Source organism: Bombyx mori, chromosome 20, assembly GCF_030269925.1.
Source record: "Bombyx mori chromosome 20, ASM3026992v2".
In the NCBI taxonomy this organism is placed as follows: Eukaryota; Metazoa; Arthropoda; class Insecta; order Lepidoptera; family Bombycidae; genus Bombyx; species Bombyx mori.
The window spans coordinates 3240775-3261752 of record NC_085126.1 but is presented as its reverse complement, the minus strand read 5'-3'; the positions used below and the strand labels follow the sequence as shown (position 1 = coordinate 3261752).

The window sequence follows — 20978 nt, the reverse complement described above, 5'->3', positions numbered from 1 at the left end:
TTTGGCGTATTTAATTTTGGATTCTACGATGCTATTTGTTCTTCGTGTAGGTTACCCGTGAACATGAGTTAAGTATGTATTTCATTAGAAGAGTGGTATTATAATAAATACTAATAGTATTATTAATACGCGAGACTTTGGATTAAATCAATAAAATAATTTATTACTACCTATATATGAATTACAAGCGGCCCGCTCCGGCTCCGCTCGGGACTTTAACAAAAATTTCAACGATATTTGACGTTGTTTAATTTTTTTAAATAAAAGAACACTTACTGCGGCATAACTATAATAGTTAGACATTCTATTATACACAAACATATTCTATCATCTATAATTTTCGCAGGGCACGCGACGTAAAGAATATTTTAGGTAATTTTTTTACATCTTGGGTTACATTATTGGAGTTTTTGTAAGGATCGCTAATTATTTCAAAAACTATTATAGCCTATGTCGCTCAGGAATAGTGTAATTTCTAAACAGTGATTTTTTTTCAAATCGGTTCAGTAGTTTCGGAGCCTATTGAATACAAACAAACAAATCTTTCCTCTTTATAATATTAGTAAAGATTCTTCTCCTTCCTATTCGTATACTCTTGACAGAGAGGTCGTGGACATGCATCAGTCGGATATGACCTGCTCATTACTCTCGTGGGAAATTAGTGCAGTGGTTTCCCGTTGCCTTCTGCACCAGCATTTTAGGGGGTATTTGATCCCCAAGGTTTCTGACGCCTCTTCCGTACAGGTTGTCCTGACGGGTGTGTATGGTTATACCGCCATTGCTCGGTCGCCATTGCCCCGTTCGTTCTCTAGCAGGGAGCACCACGGCAATCTGTTGGTCGCCGCCGCTATCCGGCGCGTGCAGGTGGGGTTGACAATAGGCCGATCTCCCCTTACTCCCCTTATTAGTAAAGATAGATCCTTACTTATTAGTAAAGAACGAGCGCACATTGATCTTTACTTACGTAGAACCAGAGAGACTGTAGATCAAATACTATAATGTGATGTGGACTCGCGTTGGGTAGCAAGCGGATGAGCTGCAACTTGCAATTTTAATTTGCGGCCTCATATTTCGACAGCCTCCCCTGGACGCAAACCCATTACCAGGTTGAACTTTTCACGTGCAAGTCGATGTAAAGCCCTCGTCAAAGTGTCAGCGACCATCTCCCGACGCTTGAAAGGCAAACGTGACTAAGCGACAATGCGTGAACTTTACAGTAGACTAATTTAAAGTTGAAATACCTGGAAAAAAAAATATATTTTAACGAATATATAGGATTGAAATGATTATAATAGACCTAGAAATTTTTTTTTTTTGCGCATCGAATATTGTTATTGCCTATCATTTATGTACAAAGCAGTTATTGTCGCTTAGTCACGTTTGCCTTTCAAGCGTCGATATATTATATTTGTTTTTGACGATCCATTCTCTCACAATAGATAGCGTACATCAATGTAATTGCTAACAGCATGATAGATGTAATCACCTGAAATGATAATAGCACTTTGATTATCGTAATACATTGTAATTGGCATACCTGAAAGAGCAGGCCAAAGGTCTTCTAATTGTTTATCACGTTAGACGCCACATGAAATAAATAATAGTTTAAAAACTTGTGAAACAAGTGTGGGGTGCATGGTGTCAATAGGTCATAAATATTTTATTGACAGGTATGAGTAGGATTATTATTTTGATAATATCTTAAATATTAGGTAGGTACCCCACGCTTTTTTTACAATAAACTTATTTCCTATTTTTTAGTTCGACTCTCTATAAAAGCGTGTTTTTTAGTTTTTTAAACTAATATTTATTTTTAATTTTTTAGTTTAAGTAACATTATGTATCATAAATTATTCATTAATGTACATTGACGTAAAAATACAACAGTTTCCAATTTGCTAAGTGAAAAAAAGAAGGCGCTCAAATGAATCTATAGTTTTGACTGCCGAAAGTAAATAACGGGTGTAAGTTACTGACACAAGTCTATTGTTTAAGTGTTTAAAATATTGAATTGTCATCGGTTCTTGATAAGTACACTGTTTCGTACTGAAACAGATTTTTCGTTTTTCTATATTTTTTATTAGTATCGGGTATTAGGCAATACATCTTCAACACAACACAAGTCTTAACCTAGGTGCAGTAAGGTTCGATCTCGCCTGTAGACGGCCGACTAGCCAACCAGAAGCTTGCTGAGCAACCCCTCCAAGCCTACGGGCAGAGATCGTCGTCGTATAGTAACTTAGCACACGCGTTCCGCGGCAGACATTCTTTTATTACAAACAACAAAAATTACCCAACGCAAGTCACACGTAACCATTAGAACCAGCGACAATTGTTCATCGTGTACCAGTCAAAGAACAGACGGTCCCACCTCCGGAAACGACGCTGAGCCCAGGGAGCGCGAGGCAGTGGAAGGAAGGTGAACCGGTAAGTCTTCAGACTTATTTCGTTCCTTACTGTACATACACCAAATATCGAGTTAATCCGACGTTTTGAAGGGGATCAAAAACATGGTCAAAAGTTCCGTTATATCTTACACTTCTAAACGAGCAATTCTTATAATCTGAATCTCGGAAACGCCTCCAATGATTTTTATAAAATTTAGTACCTATACAGGGGATTTCGGGGTCGATAAATCGATCTAGCTACGATTTATTAATTCTTGTCAGGACGGAGGCTAGTTTTTGTGAATTGGCGGTAGTTCTTTTGACGTTCAACAAGTACTTATGTTGAATAATTTTTTTTTTATTTGATTTGAACTAGACGATAAAAGTCGCTAATTTTTATCTACCGTGCAAATTATCGCATTTAAAAAATTCAAAAAATAAAATTTCAAGTTGATAAAAACTACGCATTCCCTGATTTTGGCTTGGTCCGAATGGTACCGGTGGGCCACATGGCGTTCAACGTGTTAAGCCAAATAGCCTCTTGTATTGCTGTGACTAAAACATGTATTCTGCTTCAGTGTCTCCTTGTAAAAATGCTTTCACAGCATCCATTTAGTGCATGTTTAAGTTGTACCTATATTACAGCCAAACAAATCACATATCTCATTCAGGAGTACCGTATAACTGGAGCGTAGATATCGTTATAATCTATTGCTTCTTCAGTTGGTAACCCTTTCCAACAATCTTGCTTTGCATCTTGTTATATTATTACCTCATTCATCTGCTCTGGTTTTGAAAACCAATTTGCATTATGCACCTTTTTATCCATTAGTAAATCAAAAAGTAACAAAGTATCATTATGTATTAAGGGCGGAGAAAAATCGTATGCCAAGTCCGAGATGCTAGGTGGTCTAATTTCTTAAAAGGACGCGCGTAAACACCTTATGTTACTACCGCTTAGCTCGTACTCCAAATCGGATACGATAGTAACTGTGGCCCCCTCATAGGCCCCTCAGGCCGATTCACGGGGTTCGATGACGACCAGATGAGTACCAGAAAGTAGAGCTGCTGGCCGATATATTGCAAGTGCAGTGTCTCCCCAGCACGCAGCCCACGGATCCCGTTCATATAGAACTAGTAGACAGTGGGTTGAACGCAGAATCTTTTTGCCACACTCGGACACGTTGCCCGTTACCCCGAAGGAAGTTAAAAACCTGATCAAAGATCTACGTCCTCTATATCTATCTAATCGCGTTGACAAACTTCTACCCGACCAACTCATTGTGATGTTGGCATTTATTTTCAATGCTGCAATGACGAACTGCATCTTTCTCGCGGGTTGCAAAGAAGCGGACGTTATCAGCGTACATAAACCCAACAAAACGAAAAATCATCCGACTAGTTACCGAAGTTAGGAAGGTCAAGTAATTGTGAGTCACCCTGAGTGCATCCATGACATTCTGCCCACACATAATGTCTGCCTTTTATCGCGCCACCTTTATTCTCGGCAGAATTTATCCCATGATTTGCAAGCGGAGTAAAATATCCCTTCGGAACAAGGTGTCACTTTACAGAGCTTGCATGAGACTCGTCATGACATAATATGAGTGCGGTGTTCGCTCACGTAGCCCGCACACACATAGACACCTTCCAGGCACGTTTTTGCAGGTTAGCAGTAGGAGCACAGGTGCTAACCTGATTGATTCATGAAAAACGTCGACTAAGGCCCTTCGTACACAAGGCTACGCACATCTTCGATACTAATGTTGTCAACGACATTAGTATCAAGTCGTGAGTATCGAGTAGCGCACGGTCCGTACACACGAAAATGAATCGCAAGACGCGAGTTGCCTATTTAGTCACTATACCATTAATTTAACATTAGATATTACTTGTTGTATTGTTTATAGTTTAATGGATACGGATATCTGGTACGCTAGATAACGATCCTAGATCACAACAACAGCGTCGGCAATCCGGCTTACAACATCGGCTATCATAATAAAATGTACACAAAATTCGTGTAAATACCTAAAACAAAAGCTTTATAAAAAGAATATACTGCCTAAAAGTGTTTTTTCATTACAAAACTATGTACTGACTATTTTTAAATCTATAAAAATATACCAATCTGTTATATTAACGGCCTTTCCTACGGCTACGAAAAGCTTTTACTGTTATTTCCTTTTTTTAGTATTCTTTTAATTTATAATTATATAAATAAGGATATTTTTCCACCTCAGAGACAAATTTAATATTAAAAAATTGCTCCGCCATCTTGGAAATCGCCGAGACTTATGTAGCGAAGATCTCGACAGGCAGGTAGCGCGCGATTGGCACGACGCGAGTCGCGGGACGAATATCGGCGACGCGACTCGTGTACGAACCTCAATGGATTTGTATGGCGGTAGTCGCTTGGAGACTAAAATCGTCGAGTATCGAAGATTTGCGTAGCCTTGTGTACGAAGGGACTTACACAACGATCGATTCGGAATGACTTATAGTTAGCGTCGGAACGGTACTAACGGTACTAGATAAAGCTATGCGTCATGATAACTGCCTTATCGTTGCCGGCACTGATTATTCCCTAATTCTTGCCCACGGAGGAGTCAGTCGCCGTCGATGCCCTAGACACTTCGTTTAGGATCCATCAGATCCACTCACCTCAGCACTAGACGTCTTCAGCTCTAAGACTAGGAGCAGGCTTAGGAACCTCATCAAACTGGTTATTACTGGTGGTAGGACCTCTTGTGAGTCCGCGCGGGTACCACCACCCTGCCTATTTCTGCCGTGAAGCAGTAATGCGTTTCGGTTTGAAGGGTAGGGCAGCCGTTGTAACTACACTGATACCTTAGAACTTATATCTTAAGGTGGGTGGCGCATTTACGTTGTAGATCTCTTATAACGTGTCTGTGTCTGAGGGTGCCCCTGGGTATGCCGATGTTACATGAGGCCCAGTCGCGTCACTCTCCAAAAGGTGGTCTATGGGTCGAGAGACACGGGGCCGAGTCGCACCACTTCTGGACACGTCACCACCGGGAGACAACCAGTGAACAGGAGACTCTGTGAGGAGGATCTCAGGGCGCCACCACTTACCGCCCTGGGAGACTTACACCAACAAAAAAAACAAATTATAATTAACAATATTGTATTTATTGGACGCAGATATAAAATATAAAAATGAGTTAATTTACAATAGTTATAAGATTATAAAACTAGTGAGAGGTTAAGTTACAAATTTTAAGTTTATAAAGGAGGTTTGTCGGTAGATACACCGAACACTCGAGAAAGTTACACAAAAAAAAATTAATACAAATAAAATAAACCTAATACGATTCACCGGGATCACTTCTCAGCAACCGGGGTTGCTGTATGCGAGCGAGGCTGGGAATGCGGGTGTGTCCTGTTTCTACCGTAGTCAAGCAGCCTTCGTTGGACCGACTTGCTAGAGTTCCCCGCTTCAGGCTTCCATATAGGAAAGCACTATGGGATTCCGAAGGTGATCAGAAGGTCACGCTCGGCACCATACCTGAAGTACATATTTTGTACCAGTTACAAGGACCTACGTATCAAGACATTATTATGTTTTAACATTTATTTAATTAAATATTGTGGACACTGTGTGGAGAATAATTCAAATACACTTACCCTGGCTTAACGCCAGTGAAGTCGTCGTGGCCTAACGGATAAGACGTCCGGTGCATTCGTGTTGAGCGATGCATCGATGTTCGAATCTCAGGCGGGTACCAATTTTTCTAATGAAATTTTTTTTTTTTTTTTTTTTTTTTTTATGATTGAATGTTTACTGGTGGCCCGAAGGCCTTTCCAGTTTCACCAGGACAGGTGGGCGAGCAAAGGCTCAGCCAAGAGGGGTGGGATTTGCTAACAACTGCCCGAGCGCCTCCGAAGGAGACCTAACAACTCAAGAGCAATTGTTTCGCGAATGAATCTACTACCGGATCGGAATCGCGACCCGCTGAGAAGATCCGGCGAGAAACTCAGCGGGCTGATGCATGGGTTAGGTTGCACGTCGACCTCTTTGTCGAGTTCGACGAGTACGGTTACCGGGGTCCCTAAGCCTGCCCCTAGTATTAGAGCTGAAGGCATCTAATGCAAAGGTTATTGGATCTGATGGATCCGTAAGGACGTGTCTAGGGCGTCGACGGTGACTGGCTCCTGCATGATCAGGATTCGGGGAGTAGTCAGCGGCGGCAACGATAAGGCGATTATCATGACGCATAGCCTTATCGAAGTATCGTTCCGACGCTGACTTCATGTATTTCCGAATTGATTCGAGGCCCAGGTCGTCGTGTAGGTCAACGTTCCTCACAAACCACGGAGCCCCGACAGCTAACCTGCAAAAGCGGGATTGTAGGGATTGGAGGGTGTCTATGTGTGTGCGGGCCGCGTGAGCGAACACCACACTCGCGTAAGTCATGACGGGCCTTATGCAAGTTTTGTAAAGTGTCACCTTGTTCCGAAGGGACATTTTACTCCGCTTACAGATCATGGGGTAGAGTCTACCGAGAATAAACGCGGCACGGTCACGGACTGATTTTATATGCGGGCGGAATGTCATCGATGCATCCAGGGTAACGCCCAGGTACTTGACCTTCCTGGCCCAGGGTATGGGTTGTCTAAAGAGAGTAATCGGGGGTGTGAGATTCCTCCTCCTAATCCGGGAGGAAATCCGTGTGGAGCTTCCCCTCTGAAATAGCACCGCAGTACTTTTCGCTGGGTTGATGTCTATGGGCCATTTTCGGAACCACTGTCCTAGGGCTAGGGCTGCGCTCTGAAGCTTCTTCGCGATTAGGGACTTATTTCTACTAGAATAGTAAACAGTCGTGTCGTCGGCGAATAAAGCTAAATGGGTCGGCGGCGACCGGGGAATATCGTTGACGAATAAGCTAAATAGGAGGGGTGAGAGGACAGAGCCTTGCGGGACTCCAGCTGTGAGAGGTCGTGGGGAGGAGCGGGTTCCCTCGACTCGATATCGAAAAGAGCGGTTCGACAAGAAGTCCCGTATGATGAGCACGAGACTATCCGGCACGCCCATGTTGAATAGTTTGAAAATCAAACCGTTGTGCCAGACTTTGTCGAACGCTTTTGCGACGTCGAAGAAGAGAGCTCCCGTGTATAACGGTTTTGGTCGATTAAGCCCCACAAGAATGTGCTCCGTGAGGCGGTGCACCTGTTGAACGCATGAGTGATTTGTACGGAATCCGAATTGTTCATCGATGAGAATGCCCTTGGATGAGACGAAATCTCTGAGGCGCTTGTAGAGCAGACGCTCATACAGCTTGCCTAGAGACATGAGGAGGCTAATCGGGCGGTAACTCGTCGGATGATTTTTTGGTTTACCGGGTTTATGTATGCCGATAACGTCCGCTTCTTTCCACACCGCGGGAAAGATACAGTTCGCCATAGCGGCATTGAAAATAGATGCCAACATCACGATGAGTTGGACGGGTAGAAGTTTAATAACGCGGTTAGATATACCGTCGGAACCGGGAGCCTTGCGAGGACGTAGGTCTTTGATCAAGTCTTTAACTTCCATCGGGGTGAAGGGTGGTAACGCATCCGAGGGTGGCAAGGAGGCTCTGCGTTCTACCTCACTGTCTACTAATTCTACATGAACAGGGTCCACGGATTGAGTGCTGGGCGTGCACTGGGTTTGCAATGTATCGGCCAGCAGCTCTGCTTTTTCGTCATCGTCAAAGGCCGCGAGTCGGCCTGAGGGGCCTACGAGGGGGGGCATAGTTACTACCGTATCCGATTTGAGAGTACGAGCTAAGCGGTAGTAAGACCTTTGGGAGGGCGCGAGTCCTTCTAAGAAATCAGACCATCTGGCATCTCGGACTTCGGCGATGCGAGACTTTACGTCGCGTTGTAGGGCAAGCATTCGAATACAATTTTCCGCGGTAGGATACCTGTCGTAGGCGCGTATCGAGGCGTTCTTAGCTCTAAGGAGTTCCCTAATATCGTCGGACAATTTGAAGCGGTGAAGGAAGTCCTCCGCTACAACTTGTTTCGATGACCTATCTAATGTCGAGGTGATGTGTGATGTTAAGATGTCTATGGCTTCAGCGGTATCCTGAGGAGACGGGGTAGAGTCCGGGTTAAACGGGAGCGATGGTGGATCAGATTCAGCCAGGCTGATGCCCAGCGTGTGCCAATCCACCACAGTCCTCGTGACGGGAACGGAATCGGGAGCGCGACCGAGCTTCATAACGACGGGACGGTGGTCTGAATCTAACTCTGAAACTACTTCGATCGAGTGTAAGCGCAGAGTTACGTTTTTTAATAACCCTATGTCGAGTATATCCGGGCGATGCGCGATATTCAGCGGGTAGTGAGTCGGGGTTAACGGAGCGACGATATCGAAGGCGAGATCATCGACTAACGCGTCAAGCCGCCTGCCATTCGGGGTTGTGGTGTGTGAGTTCCACCTGATGTGTTTACAATTTAGGTCGCCCGCCAGAATGGCAGAGCTCCCCATACCGAGCAGCGCCTCGATATCACTGCTTAGAACGATCTTATCCGGTGGAAGATAAACGGACGCGATAACGATCGGCGCGTGTCCCGTCAGTGAGATTCGGCACACTGATGCTTCGATATTAGCGAGCGCGGGAGGATCGAGCGGGACGCAATGCAGGGCTCTTCTATAGTAAATGACGGTACCACCACCACGGGCAGAGAGCCTGTCGTTCCTGACCATGTTATAGTTCGCGATTTTAGGGTCACGGCGCGCGGGCTTAAGTAGGGTCTCCTGCACTAAAAAGATATCAATTGAATGATGAAATACGTACTCAACAAATGTTCACGATTGACTTCCACGGTGAAGGAATAACATCGTGTAATAAAAATGAAACCCGCAAAATTATAATTTGCGTAATTACTGGAGGTAGGACCTCTTGTGAGTCCGCGCGGGTGGGTACCACCGCCCTGCCTATTTCTGCCGTGAAGCAGTAATGCGTTTCGGTTTGAAGGGTGGGGCAGCCGTTGTAACTATACTGAGACCTTAGAACTTATATCTCAAGGTGGGTGGCGCATTTACGTTGTGGATGTCTATGGGCTCCAGTAACCACTTAACACCAGGTGGGCTATGAGCTCGTCCAACCATCTAAGAGATAAAAATAAAATAAACAAACGCACGTCACCAAGGATTAATGAAATTGACTTTGGTAAAGCAGTGAACATAATCACCTCGCAGCTCGAGAGATGTTACACGAAAGAGAGCTAGACTAAAGTAAACTTGTCCTTTTATAATAATAAGGTGTCGTTTCTCGAATATTCTACAGGCCAGAGATGTGCAAGTTTGTCTTCGAATGATCGATACAAAATCGCACAGTCACGACATGCAGTGTCGAGTAAAAGAACTTATTTGTATATATAAAATAAGGTATCGAATTCTCCACACTGTGCCACGTATAATCGCTAGATGGCGTTAATTTAAAAAAGGTTTAAATTAATTGAAAAGAAATTTTCTGGTACAGTCTATGGGCTCCAGTAACCACTTAACACCAGGTGGGCTGTGAGGTCGTCCACCTATCTAAGCAATAAAAAAAAATTCTGCAAAGAATTCGACGTGCAACCTAACCCATAAATACCGCTGAGTTTTTTGCCAGCTCTACTCAGCGGTTCGCGATTCCGTTCCAGTACCTAGTAGGTGCATTCGCAAAACAGTTACAGTAATCAGTGATGACGACATTGGGAATCCTCTGTCTTCACCTCTGCACCGCTTATCAACTGTTTGTAGGAAAGTACGTGCTATTGATTTTTATTAAAAATGCACTTATTTCTTTTTATTTTATAGATGGGTGAACTACCAACACTGGAGTTAAATGCCATTAGACTATAATGTAAATCTCGTCAGGGTTGAGCCCTTTTTTTTTGTTTATTACTTGGGAATCCGTTTATAAATGTGGTATCGAAAGAGGTAACAGATCGGGTGATGTGGGACTCCGGCGCCTCCAGAGTAGACGAAAAGAGAAAGACCGAAGTTTTCCTCTTCTTCCAATAGTGTGGCTCCCTCCCAGATTATCTACAGGGATCTCTCAAAGCAGCTATGCCCCGAGAGGATCTGGCGAGGGGGAAGGGGAGTACGCCGTGTCACTAATCCCGTGTCAAGGCATCGAGCTTGCGTCAGTAGGTGGCCGTAGTCGGCCGAGCCCCTCCAGCAACCGCTCCCTGCACTGGGCGTATGCCAGATGACGCGTAGGACGCCTCCGACATTTGACAGGCTGGGTGTCAGTTCCCGACTGGAGCTGAACGGACTGTGCCCAGCGCCGACAGGTCGTGGCCAAATATCGGCCTCGCGGTCCCAGGAAGGAAAAGGGAGGATAGTACAATACCCCCTGATTACCTCACCGAGAGCGAAGCGCGCGAAGAATCAAGGCCGCTAATGCCCATCGCTTCAGGCACCGACGGCTTAGACACCACAATACCCTCCGAGGGCAAACTACGCTTGAGTCCTGAGCTCTCAGTTCTATTTAACACAACGGCTACTACGACACTCATCAGAACGGAATGCATTACTGCTTCATAGTAGAAATACGGAGGGTGGTAAAATCTATCCTGTTGTACCTTACCAATACCCTACTCTAGGAAGCTACGCAAAAATTCAATGCACTCTCATTTGACATTTAAACTCTTAGGGCGATACCTACCTTATCTGACGTGTAATAAATTATTCAATCCAATTTCTAGTATAAAAGGCCGAGTTCATAACGAAACAGACATATCGTTCTTGTGAGGCAGAGGTGAGATTGCACAAATAACTTTATATTTCATCAACTTACTGGGGTTACGGTGTGTTCGCGCCGGTATATTTCATAAATTCTTTTTATCTCTCTCCCAAATCCGTCCGCATTTAAAGACAGAGGCAGTCGTTATACGATACAGTTCAGAATTGGATTCACAGGAGAATTGGGTAGGCAACATTCACGTCTAGGGCCTGTAGAAATAACTTAAAACTAGGTGGACCGTGAGGTACAGATGTACAGCTAGATGTAGTGCAAATGAAAGAAAGATCATCGTTTTAAGAGCTTTAGAGAACATGAAGGATAGTTCGGTATTTTTTTTGTGTACGCAGATTTAGAAAATAATATTACTGTTCTGATTCCATAATCTTCTTCATCTTCTAATAAGTCGTTACATCCTTCACGATCGGCATGTGGGGTTGGAGGGAATAGATTTTATGAGTCTATCGACGTCCCGTCACGTTTCCTTGCTCGAGGTCAATCAAGACTAATCAGTTTCCAAGTTTGGTTTAGCGAGACTGATATTGAAGTAGGACCTCTTGTGAGTCCGCACGGTTAGGTACCACCACCCTCTCTATTTCTGCCGCGAAGCCGTAATGCATTTCGGTTTGAAGGGTGGGGTAGCCGCTGTACTGTTAAAACTGTGACCCCAAAACACATGTCTCAAGGTGGGTGGCGGCATTTACGTTGTAGATGTCTATGGGCTCCGGTAACCACTTAACACCAGGTGGGCCGTGAGATCGACCAACCGCCTAAGCAAAAATAACATCAGCGAATTTTAATTTCATTTTAAAATTTAAATTTTATACCAACGCATTTTTATGTTTTAGAACCCGACGCACAAAAGATGAAAACCGTTCAAGTTATTCTGTGTCTTTTCGTGGCGTCTTTATATGCCAACGGAACCTCAGTCTCCGACTCCAAACTCGAAGACGATCTTTACAACAGCATCCTCGTTGCCGATTACGACAATGCCGTTGAAAAAAGCAAACAGATCTACGAGGACAAGAAGAGCGAAGTCATCACAAATGTCGTAAACAAACTCATACGAAACAACAAGATGAACTGCATGGAGTACGCCTACCAGCTCTGGATGCAAGGCTCCAAGGATATCGTCCGGGAGTGCTTCCCTGTTGAGTTCACACTTATTTTCGCCGAAAACAACATTAAGCTGATGTACAAGCGCGACGGTCTTGCTTTGACGTTGCGCGATGACAGCAACAACGATGGCAGACTTGCCTACGGCGATGGCAAGGACAAGACGAGTCCAAAAGTCAGCTGGAAGTTCGTTCCTCTGTGGGAGAACAACAAGGTCTACTTCAAGATTGTGAACACTCAGCGTAATCAGTATTTGACGTTGTCAGTTAAAACAACCCCGACCCAAAACCACATGGCCTACGGGGTCAACAGCGTCGAAGGTTTTAAGGCCCAATGGACCTTGCAGCCCGCTAAGTACGACAACGACGTTTTGTTCTTCATGTACAACCGCGAATACAACGAGGCGTTGGTGCTCTCTAAGCCAACCGACACCTGGGGTAACCGCATGGCGTTCGGATACAGTGGCCGCGTGGTCGGAAGTCCCGAGCAGTACGCTTGGGGTATAAAGGCTTTCTAAGTACTGCTTTCATCGTTCACTGGAATCCAGAGCATATATACAACAATGAACAAATAAATAAGCAATCATTCTAAATTCAGATTAATTTTATTTTAAAACTAGCTGACCCGGCGGACTTCGTAGTGCCTCAATCGATAAGTAAAAGACACATCAAGGGGGCACATCAAAGGAAAAACAAAACTGTTTGTTTTTATATAACTAATTCTGAGCTTTTTTATATTTTCTCACCTTTTAAACCTTCCCTGGACTTCCACGAATAATTCAAGAACAAACTTAGCCAAATCGGTCCAGCCGTTCTCGAGTTTTAGCGAGACTAACGAACAGCAATTCATTTTTGATACCGGGGTCAGTGTAGTTTCAACGGCTGCCCCACCCTTCAAACCGAAACGCATTACTGCTTCAAGGCAGAAATAGGCAGGGTGGTGGTACCTACCCGTGCGGACTCACAAGAGGTCCTACCCCCAGTAATTACGCAAATTATAATTTTGCGAGTTTGATTTTTTATTACACGATGTTATTTCTTCACCGTGGAAGTCGATCGTGAACATTTGATAAGTACGTATTTCATTAGAAAAATTGGTATCCGCCAGCGAGATTCGAACACTGGTGCATCGCTAGACACGAATGCACCGGACGTGTTATCCTTTAGGCCACGACTTCTTTCTTTCTTTCCGCTATTTGATAATAGATGGCGTTGTACTTTGCAAGCGTTCTTTCTTTTGATATTTGTTTCTGCTATTCGACGAAAGATGGCGTTACTCTTACCGGCGTAATACTATCAAAATAATAATAATAGGTTACTAAGTAGGTACGCTTCTGATATAGATTTCAAAAACTTACGTTTTATTTTAGCTTTAATTAAAATTTAAGCAATAATATGTTTTGAGTTAACTTAGGCTCACAGATATCCGCGGAGACTGGCGTCGTTGGTCGTCGACTATCGCCTCGACGACCCGTCGGACGGGCGTCCTCGGGGTGGCGCCACGTGTCTGGTTGTAGTGTTGACCGCGGGAACCCCCCTACTCTGACTGGGTTCTGCCCCAAACAGAGATCAGACGTCGGGTGTAAGAGTGCAGGGGAGTCGTTTAATGCAGTAGGGCCTTAGTATACCTTGGGCCCGCGGTTTGCTCCCAACACCTTGCAGATCGTCAAGTCCCAGATACCCCGTGCGCTCCCTAGGCGCGGGGACCTCGTAGGAGGTTCGGCCCCCGGTCCGGAAAAAGAAAAAAAAAGGCTCACAGATATGCGTGAACATTTGGTTATCACTATTATAGAAACATAAAATGTATATTCACTCTAGGAAATAATAAATTTATTTGAGGAACAAGCTCGTATATTACTTACACGTACACCATACACACAAACACATATAAATATTCTAAGACACGACTTATGCGGCAGTCCAGAAACGTGGAACCATCCAACTATAGAGGGCAGGAAGACCAGCCACTTCACCGTCGTGTCCAAATGCCATGCGGTCTCGTGAGCCATCCACAATCCCACCAAGCTTCAAAGCATCGTTGTACTCGCGATTGTAGATGAAGAACAGGAGATCGTTTTCGTACTTCGCGGGCTGGAGGAACCACTGCTCGCTGGTGGTGTCAGCGGTGCTGACGCCGTATACAAGACGGTCGCCAGTATTGCTGTCAGTCTTCGAGCTCAGTTTCAAGTACTGGTTGTACTTAGTGTTGTGGATCTTAAAGTACACTCTGTTGTCCTCCCACAAGGTAATGAACTTCCAACTGACGAGTTCAGTATGCTTGTCTATACCATCGCCGTATGCAATTCTCTCATTCGAGGGATTGGTTGTGGAACCGAGCTTCAGAGCAAGCTTGTAGTTTCTGTAAATGAGGTTGACGTAGTTTCCGGCCATGATGAGCCTAAAGTTAAAGGGGAAGTACTTTCTGACAATGTGCTCTCCGTTGCCGACCCACAGCTTGTAGCAGTACTCCATGGTGTTCTGTCTCCTGTCAACGATCAGGTTGTAAGTTACATTCCCAACGATGGAGCCCTTGCCTTGGCTCTCGTATTCTAAGCTCTGACGGACAGCACTGTCGTAGTCACCGGTGAGGATACTGTTGTACAGTTTCTCCTCGAGGTCTTGGTTAGAACTGTCCGCGGATAGTTTAACGACGCCCGCGCTGGCGGCGAGCACGCACATCGCAAATACAACGAGAAGTTTCATTTTGTTAGGAGCCTGTAACATAAAACAAGGTTCTTTGTACATGTGGTATTTGTCTCTAGGTTAGGAATGAAGGTTTCTGTTTTTTTTTGCTACTTATTCGCTGGTAACCTAAGAGGCTATTTCAGCTACGCCCGGACGGGTGGGTGAACTCACGGTTTCGACCTGAGATTTCGCTAACAGTAGCCCTACTAAAAGCAGTGCTTCGCAGAATCTACCACCGGCTTGGAATCGCGACCCACTGAAAAGATCCGGTGAGAAACTCAGTTGGCTGACAATTGAACATTTAATCCAAGGAAAGCATTAAATTATAATTATATTGATCAGTCATCAGCGGATTGAGACACATTGTGGAAGTTTTTCGAATCATTAACAGATTTAAAACGCTTTCGATTTAATGTTCAAGAGCATCCTCCATGTTAATAATAGGTTAAGTAGTGTAATTGTTTAATTGTATATTGTGAATAAAATAATTTCCTTACATTATAAGTTACATTAGTTTTCGTTATCGTGTTGTTTTGTCGTATAGTTGTAAGGAACATCGTGCGCACATACATGGCTTATGTTGCAAGCCAGATTTTGTTTCTTTTTACTTGTATTTTTTATGTATTTTTTTAGCTTGTGATGTTTATTTGTGACTAATAAATAAATAATAAATGAATAAAAAATCTTCGAAAATATTATGCTAGTACCCATCAAGCACCTTATCATTTATCTAAATCAATTGAGTTGTAATGTTCAGTTTGATATAATAAACAAGTCTTACCTTTTCCGATCGCTTTCAAGTTTGCAATGCTTTTCTTGCTGCACTGGGGTCTTATATACACTGCTTGGTGCTTAATACAAATCTCGTCTTTATCGCACTCCAGGTCGTATGTCAGACTGGCCCATCGGTTATTGTAATATTGTTTTCTTTAATAATTCGAGCAAGATTTAATTTTATTTATTGCTTCGACTACGCAACGAGCTTACGACCCACTTGTTGTTAGTTGGTGACTATTTGGTTACCGCCATGCGTGAACATTTGCTTATCACTATTATAGAAACATAAAATGTATATTCACTCTAGGAAAACTTAATAAAGGCTGCCGTCTTGTATGGATCCGCTTGTTGGACAACTAAAGTGGCGGATGAAAGGCGATTGCATGCAGCAGAGATACGAGTGTTGCGATGGATGTGTGGAGTAACGAGAATGGATAGAATACGGAATGAATATGTTAGAGGAAGTCTGAAAGTGGCACCTGTGATAGAGAAGCTGAGAAGTGCGCGTTTGGAATGGTATGGACATGTGATGAGACGAATTGAAAATGAGGTTGGTAAGAGAATGTTAACTATGAATGTGGAAGGATATAGAGGATGAGGTAGACCTAAGAATAAATGGATGGATTGCGTGAAAGACGATATGGGTAAGAAGGGAGTCAGCGAAGAAATGGTATATGATAAAAGAGTATGGAAGGAGAAAACATGTTGCGCCGACCCCAGGTGACTGAGAGAAGGGTAGGATAATGATGATGACTCTAGAAAAACACAAATTTATTTGACGAGCACACTCGTATATTACTCACACGTACAGCATACACACAAACACATATGAATATTCTAAGACACGACTTATGCGGTAGGCCAAAAACGTATAATCATCCAGCTATAGATGGCAGGAAGACCAGCCACTTCACCGTCGTGACAAACTGCTATACGGTCTCCTGAAGCGTCCACAATCCTACCGAGCTTAATGGCAGAAATAGGCGGGGTGGTGGTACACCTACGGGGCCACATTCTGCCAAAGGGTACAGGTGTTGCAGGGGTGGCGTACACCACGAGCGCGTCGGGTGCCATGGAGGCCCCGGGCGCCGCGGAGCCGACGGGTGTAACGGAGACCGTAGATGACGCGTAGCGTCTATTGACCTTGTATATGATGAGGCCAAGAACTCTGTTATCACGTGAGGGTATAATTTAATGTTAGGATTGTGATATAGGTAGGTATGCTACACGAGCTCTGTTTTATCGTGTCAAACGATTTTTGCATATAGACGATTTGTCACCCTCCCTGGTGGGTGGTGTAAGTCAATTTAAGTCAGTAAGTCTATGTCGATTTTTAATATATCCAATTTTGAAGAAGTGCACCGATAGGGATTGCAATCCGGCATCATTTTCATTCCGACCATATTGTTTATGACCGTTTTGTTATGGCCGTATAGTTAGTTGGACGAGCTCAAGATCAACTTGGTGTTACGTAGTTACGAGTGCGCAAGGACATCAACAACGTGAATACCCACTACCTTGAGACACGAGTCCTAACGCTCAATTCCTGCCCTACAACAGTTGCTTCAAACGCACTGCTTACATTAAGTTCACTGCAGAAATAGAGAGGGTGGTGGTGGCTACTCTTGTTGGGTTAGAAGACACCTTTCCACCACTAAAAACAAATTAATAACGTAACGAGTGATTCATTTTTCACTTTCACATCTCACAGCAAGGACTTTTACTAAATCTATTATAAAATAACCCTACATAATTTACTTAGATGAGAATTGAGATTATAATAAGTATTTATTTGAGAATTCTAAATATTAAGGATATTTTTTTTTAGGATTGAAGGATGACTGGTGGCCCTGAGGCCTTTCCAGTTTCACCAGGACAGGTGGGCGAGCAAAGGCTCAGCCAAGAGGTGTGGGATTTGCTAACAGCTGCCCGAGCGCCTCCGAAGGAGACCTAACAACTCTAGAGCAGTTGCTTCGCGAATGAATCGCGATCCGCTGAGAAAATCCGGTGATTTATGTATTATAATATGTAGGCATGATAGATATCATCACGATTTGATGTATTTGTCTAATAAATGGCTGTCACTTAGTTGTCTTTTATTTATAGCTCTTCAATTTAGTGGCGGCGCAGCGTCTCAGAGTCAAACGAATGGCATGCGTGCACACGCACAACGCGTATCGTATTTAAGCATTTGTTCTTGCGACAGTGTCATTATTTTGCCTAAACGCTAATACGAGGGAGAACTCGACGAAGGCGGAAGAAGGGTAAGCGACCGACTATTCCAACTCCGTCCGACAATCAGAGACCGTGCCTGGCAAGTTCTTGGTGGTCGCGAATGGGACGGCAAACGCTCCGGTGTCGCAGATAATGATCTGGCTTATAACGGCCTGATCGCTACCCGATCACAAGGTCACAGACGCAGCCCACTGAGTTTCTCGCCGGATCTTCTCCGTACAAATTAAACGCGAGTGAAACCGTAGTGTATGACTAGTTTTTAATAAAATAACACTCGATACAAGTACATACGTAGATGAACCTTTGCTAAATGTCCATCACTAATTTGGATTTCTAAATTACCACGTTTGCCTATGCCTAGACGTAATGTTTCGCTTGTAGGGGCCCTGGACTCTATTCTAAAACCCTATTTAGAATCAAGTACGGATCTAATTGATACGCACTCACTTCTGTACTGCGGTGCGGTAGCGGTTTGTCGTGTAGCTGAGGTTAAGTCTCCAAATTTAACCCAGACAGCCTATCGACCCCCTACTAAACCACAATGGCAGTGCAGAATTGAGAAGCGAATTGATAGGGCCAGGATTCTAATAGCAAAGTTTATGTGCTTCCAGAAAGGAAATACTCGTCCACTGGTTATGTGTTTCGTCGATCAGGCCTTTGCCGGAACTGGAATAAGCTCAAACGAATACATGACCTGTATTATTGAGGGCATAGACTTCTGGAAGCAAAAAGTTTATGCTTGGGCAAGCCGTATTCGTCGGTATCGTCTAAGATCTGAGCGATACTATTTGAGTAGAGTTTTCCAAAGAGATCAAAGAAGTGTATACAGAAACTGGGAGTCGTCTCAATCCCAAGTGACCGATGAGCCATACAATGTTAACGAAGAGGACATGTCAACATTTTGGAATAATATTTGGTCGATACCCATTGGTCACTCTGAAGGGGAATGGATACAAACTGTCAGGCGGGAATGTGAATCGTATAAAAAGATGGATCCAATAACAATTTGCGCTGTTGATGTTTCTCGTGCAGTGCGTTTGATGCCAAATTGGAAAAGTCCGGGACCGGACGGACTGCACAGTTACTGGATCAAGTGGATCCGAAGTTCACATGAACGCCTGGCAGCTCAATTCCAACAGGCCCTTGAGTTGGGATCACTCCCAGATTTCATGACATCTGGTATCACTTATTTGATTTATAAATCTGGCAATACCTCGGATCCCAAGAATTACAGACCAATTACATGCTTACCTACCATCTATAAGCTACTTACATCCATTTTGAGAATCAAAATTCTAAATCACATTTTTAATAATAATATCTTATCACTCAGAATAGATGTAAGGCAGGGTCTCGAGGTACAAAAGATTTGCTACTCATTGACATGACCATTACTCAACAAGTTCGGCGGGGTAAGAGGAACGTTCATATGGCTTGGATTGATTATAAGAAAGCGTATGACTCTGTGCCTCATACATGGCTAATGAGAGTTTTAGAGCTATATAAAATAAATCCCATACTATGCTCCTTTCTTAGCTCATGCATGGGTCAATGGTCTACGTTTCTTAGTCAACCAGGTCAGATGACTTCTTCTGCTGCCCCGAATTTAATAAGGATTAAGCGGGGTATCTTTCAGGGCGACAGTCTGAGTCCTTTGTGGTTTTGTTTGGCGCTTAATCCTTTAAGTACATTACTTAAAGATTCAACGCTAGGCTACCGACTTTGCAGAGGAGCTGAGGCTATATCACATCTCTTGTTCATGGATGATCTTAAATTATTTGCTTCCAAAAAACTGCGCGGCCAGTCGTCTATCGCAGCACGAACGAGGTCCATGTCAATATCGGCGGCTGCCTTAATCAAGGATGTCTTGAGTGACTCCAAATTGGGATGAGGCTTTGAGCACGCCTTTTCCTCCAAGTGTTGCCATATCTTGTAATCTAACGGATTCAAATCTGGACTGGAGGAGGGCCAGTCTTCGTGCCGGATGAAGTCGATTTCACGCGCCGCCAGCCAGTCTTGTGTGCTCTTCGCTCTATGAGCTGGCGCCGTATCTTGTTGGAATACCTAGTGCCTGTTATTGAACATGGTATGAGAAACAGGTTCCACAAGGTTCGTGAGGACTGTATTTTGATACACAACTGCATTCGTTTTTACACCTTTCTCACAAAAATGTACCTCTGTTAAGCCCCAATAAGAAACTCCCAACCATACCATGAGCGAGGATGGAAAATGACCTCGTTGGACACGCGGAATACGGTTGCTCGCTTCTTCACTACTGTGTGCGTACACCTTATCATTTTGTTTGTTGTAGCTCTCTTCTACGGTAAAAATTTTTTCATCCGAACAAAGAATTTCCGGATATTTTTTTCCCGCGTACCGCTTCAACAAAGCGCGGCATCTCTTCAGTCTCAGGTCCATTAGACAGACGAGCATTCAAACGATGTCCTGTTTTTCTTCGATATGCCCGTAGCCCTAAGTCTTCATTTAACACCCTTTTCACCGTGGTTCTGCTTAACCCCATCTGAAGGGCCAACAGTTTCTGCTTACGTTTGGGATTTCTTTGAATTCGCACCTTCACAGCTTTTATCACTGCTAACAGACCGAGAGCGACCACTTCTTGACCTGTCATCTACACTAGAGTCTTCATTGTATCGTTTGATGGTACGATAAACGAATCGTTTGGTTATATTCAAAATTTTCAGTATGTTAAAAATTTGAATTGGCGCGTAACCGCAACGATGCAACGCAATAACTGCAACACGGTCTTCTTTAAGCGTCCACTCCATATTTAAAAATGAGTAAAATTCTAAAAGTATACATTTTTGTGTGACAATACTTATGACCCGACTAGGTATAAATTTTATAGTACTGACATATACATTGAGAAATCGTGAAAAAATTCAATCCTTTTTAGTTGTTTCAATCTTTCAAAAGAGTCCCACGGATAGTTCACCTATTACTAACGCTTATTTCAGTTCCTTTGACACGAGCAATTCCTGTGTTTTCAAATTTATCTAGAGCTATGCAGGTTTTAT

At 43.7% G+C, this 20978-nt stretch overlaps 2 protein-coding genes across 2 annotated transcripts; one reads left to right on the top strand and one right to left on the bottom strand.

Moving 5' to 3' along the window:
* Window positions 1–11977: 11977 nt before the first annotated feature.
* Window positions 11978–12885, top strand: LOC101747018 (low molecular mass 30 kDa lipoprotein 19G1-like). The gene has a single exon (NM_001279437.1). It carries the CDS (start codon window positions 11997–11999, stop codon window positions 12762–12764), a length of 768 nt encoding a protein of 255 aa, NP_001266366.1. The 5' UTR covers window positions 11978–11996; the 3' UTR covers window positions 12765–12885.
* A 1254-nt stretch (window positions 12886–14139) lies between these two features.
* On the bottom strand, window positions 14140–14997 carry LOC101743488 (low molecular mass lipoprotein 4-like). Its single transcript, XM_004922551.5, has one exon. The coding sequence runs from the start codon at window positions 14989–14991 to the stop codon at window positions 14155–14157; it is 837 nt and encodes a 278-aa protein (XP_004922608.3). The 5' UTR covers window positions 14992–14997; the 3' UTR covers window positions 14140–14154.
* Between the last annotated feature and the right edge of the window lie 5981 nt (window positions 14998–20978).

Bases quoted from the DNA above. Each gene is read 5' to 3' on its own strand.
- LOC101747018 (NM_001279437.1), top strand. From the start codon at position 11,997: ATGAAAACCGTTCAAGTTATTCTGTGTCTTTTCGTGGCGTCTTTATAT.
- LOC101743488 (XM_004922551.5), bottom strand. From the start codon at position 14,991: ATGTACAAAGAACCTTGTTTTATGTTACAGGCTCCTAACAAAATGAAA.